The sequence below is a fragment of the Humulus lupulus genome, chromosome 1 (assembly GCF_963169125.1).
Source record: "Humulus lupulus chromosome 1, drHumLupu1.1, whole genome shotgun sequence".
NCBI classification, from domain to species: Eukaryota; Viridiplantae; Streptophyta; class Magnoliopsida; order Rosales; family Cannabaceae; genus Humulus; species Humulus lupulus.
The window spans coordinates 78767671-78769978 of NC_084793.1; the positions used below are offsets into that span (position 1 = coordinate 78767671).

Consider the following 2308-nt stretch of genomic DNA (forward strand, 5'->3'; position numbering starts at 1 on the left):
CTTAGGACTTAGTCCATATACTTTTGATTTGGCAGAGTGATGCGTTGGGATCTTCTTGGTAGTTTATCAATTCTCCCCTGTTTCACTGGAACCTTGTCCTCAAGGTTCATATCAGGAAATTTTTCTGCTAAAGTTGATGTAGACTCCCACGTGGCATTTTTACGAGAAAGACGCTTCCATTTGATCAAATGTTCTGTGATGAATGTACCACCATTCCGGATCCAACGAGTATCAAGGATAGCTTTAGGTTCGAGATCGATTGAACCATCATCGGTCATTGGGGGCAGTTCACTACAACTTACACTTGTTTCACCAATTTTTTTCTTGAGCAGAGAAGCGTGGAGAACCGGTAGATGTGAGAACCCATTGGAAGTTTGAGTTGATAAGCTACCTTGTTGATGCGTTTCTCAATCTCAAAGGGTCCATTAAATTTATTGGCTAACATTTGAGACGCTCGTTTGAACACCATTTGCTGGCGATAAGGCTGTAGTTTAAGGAAAACATGATCTCCTTCACTAAATTCAATGTCTCGTCGTTTCGAATCTGCATGCTGCTTCATGCAGTTGGTAGCGGCATAGAAGTTCAGTTTGAGTTGTTTGAGAAGAGTATCTCGGGAAGCTAAGTTTTGATTAATCTCATTCACAGGAGAAGCGCCAAGCTGATAGTGCGGAATCATCGGTGGTGGTCGACTATACAACATGAAACGACGTCATGCTGGTGGAAGCATGAAGGTCGTACTTTACCAAAACTAAATGAATGCCATTTGCGTGGTAGTTGGTGAACAAAGCAGCATAAATATTGCTCCACACAGCGATTGACGACGTTGGACTGACCGTCAGTTTGCAGATGGTATGCCGTGCTCTGATACGACTGATAGGTCTCACTCAAAGATGTATATAAATATATAAGTATATATAATGTTGTTCTCTTTTGGTGAAAACAAACCACAATTTTTTGGATTCAAAAGCTGACCTTCTTTATTCATCAAATGAGTTTAAATACACCAAGTATCTAACAACTCTTCCTACTCTTAAGACCACTAAGAAAAATAAATATTATTTCATAATTAAATAACGTTGCATGGATAGCTACTTGCTGAAGACTAGGACTCCACTAAAGATAAGAATAGAACTTCACTAAAAGATCACATGCTTAGGAATTAGTCCATATACTTTTGATTTGGTAGAGTAATGCGTTGGGATCTTCTTGGTAGTTTATCAATACTCCCCTAATTCACTGGAACCTTGTCCTCAAGGTTCATATTAGAAAATTTTCCTGCTAAAGTTGATGTAGACTCCCACGTGGCATTTTTACGAGAAAGACGCTTCCATTTGATCAAATGTTCTGTGATGAATGTACCACCATTCCGAATCCAACGAGTATCAAGGATAGCTTTAGGTTTGAGATCGATTAAACCATAATCGGTCAGTGGGGGCAGTTCAATACAACTTACACTTGTTTCACCAATTTTTTTCTTGAGCAGAGAAGCATGGAAAACTGGGTGGATGCGAGAATCCACTGGAAGTTTGAGTTGATAAGCTACCTTGCCGATGCATTTCTCATTCTCAAAGGGTCCATAAAATTTATTAACTAACTTTTGAGACGCTCGTTTGAACACTGTTTGCTGGAGATAAGGCTGTAGTTTAAGGAAAACATGATCTCCTTCACTAAATTCAATGTATCGTCGTTTTGAATCTGCATGTTGCTTCATCCGGTTAGTAGCGGCGTATAAGTTCAGTTTGAGTTGTTTGAGAAGAGTATCTTGGGAAGCTAAGTTTGGATCAATCTTGTCCACAGGAGAAGCGCCAAGCTGATAATGCGGAATCATCAGTGGTGGTCGACCGTACTAAGCTTGAAACAACGTCATGCCGGTGGAAGCATCAAAGGCCGTACTGTTCCAAAAATAAATGAATGCCATTTGCGTGGTTGTTGGTGAACAAAGCAGCGTAAATATTGCTCCACATAGCGATTGATGACCTCGGACTGACCGTCTGTTTGCAGATGGTATACGGTCCTGTGATACCCCTGATAGGTTCCAGTCAAAGCTGTATATAAGTATATAAGTATATATAATGTTGTTCTCTTCGGGTGAAAACATACCACAATTGTTTGGATTCAAAAGCTGACCTTCTTTATTCATCAAATGAGTTTAAATACCCTAAGTATCTAACAACTCTTCCTACTATTAAGACCACTAAGCAAAATAAATATTATTTCATAATTAAATAACGTTGCATGGATAACTACTTGCTGAAGACTAGGACTCCACTAAAGATAAGACTAGAACTTCATTAAAAGATCACGTGCT

At 39.3% G+C, this 2308-nt stretch overlaps 1 protein-coding gene across 1 annotated transcript; it reads right to left on the minus strand.

Annotated features, from left to right (window-relative positions):
• Positions 1 to 1228: 1228 nt before the first annotated feature.
• On the minus strand, positions 1229 to 1828 carry LOC133817113 (uncharacterized). Its single transcript, XM_062249525.1, has one exon. It carries the CDS (start codon positions 1826 to 1828, stop codon positions 1229 to 1231), a length of 600 nt encoding a protein of 199 aa, XP_062105509.1.
• Between the last annotated feature and the right edge of the window lie 480 nt (positions 1829 to 2308).

Excerpts from the sequence above, each read along its gene's own strand:
- LOC133817113 (XM_062249525.1), bottom strand. The coding sequence starts at position 1,828 with ATGATTCCGCATTATCAGCTTGGCGCTTCTCCTGTGGACAAGATTGAT.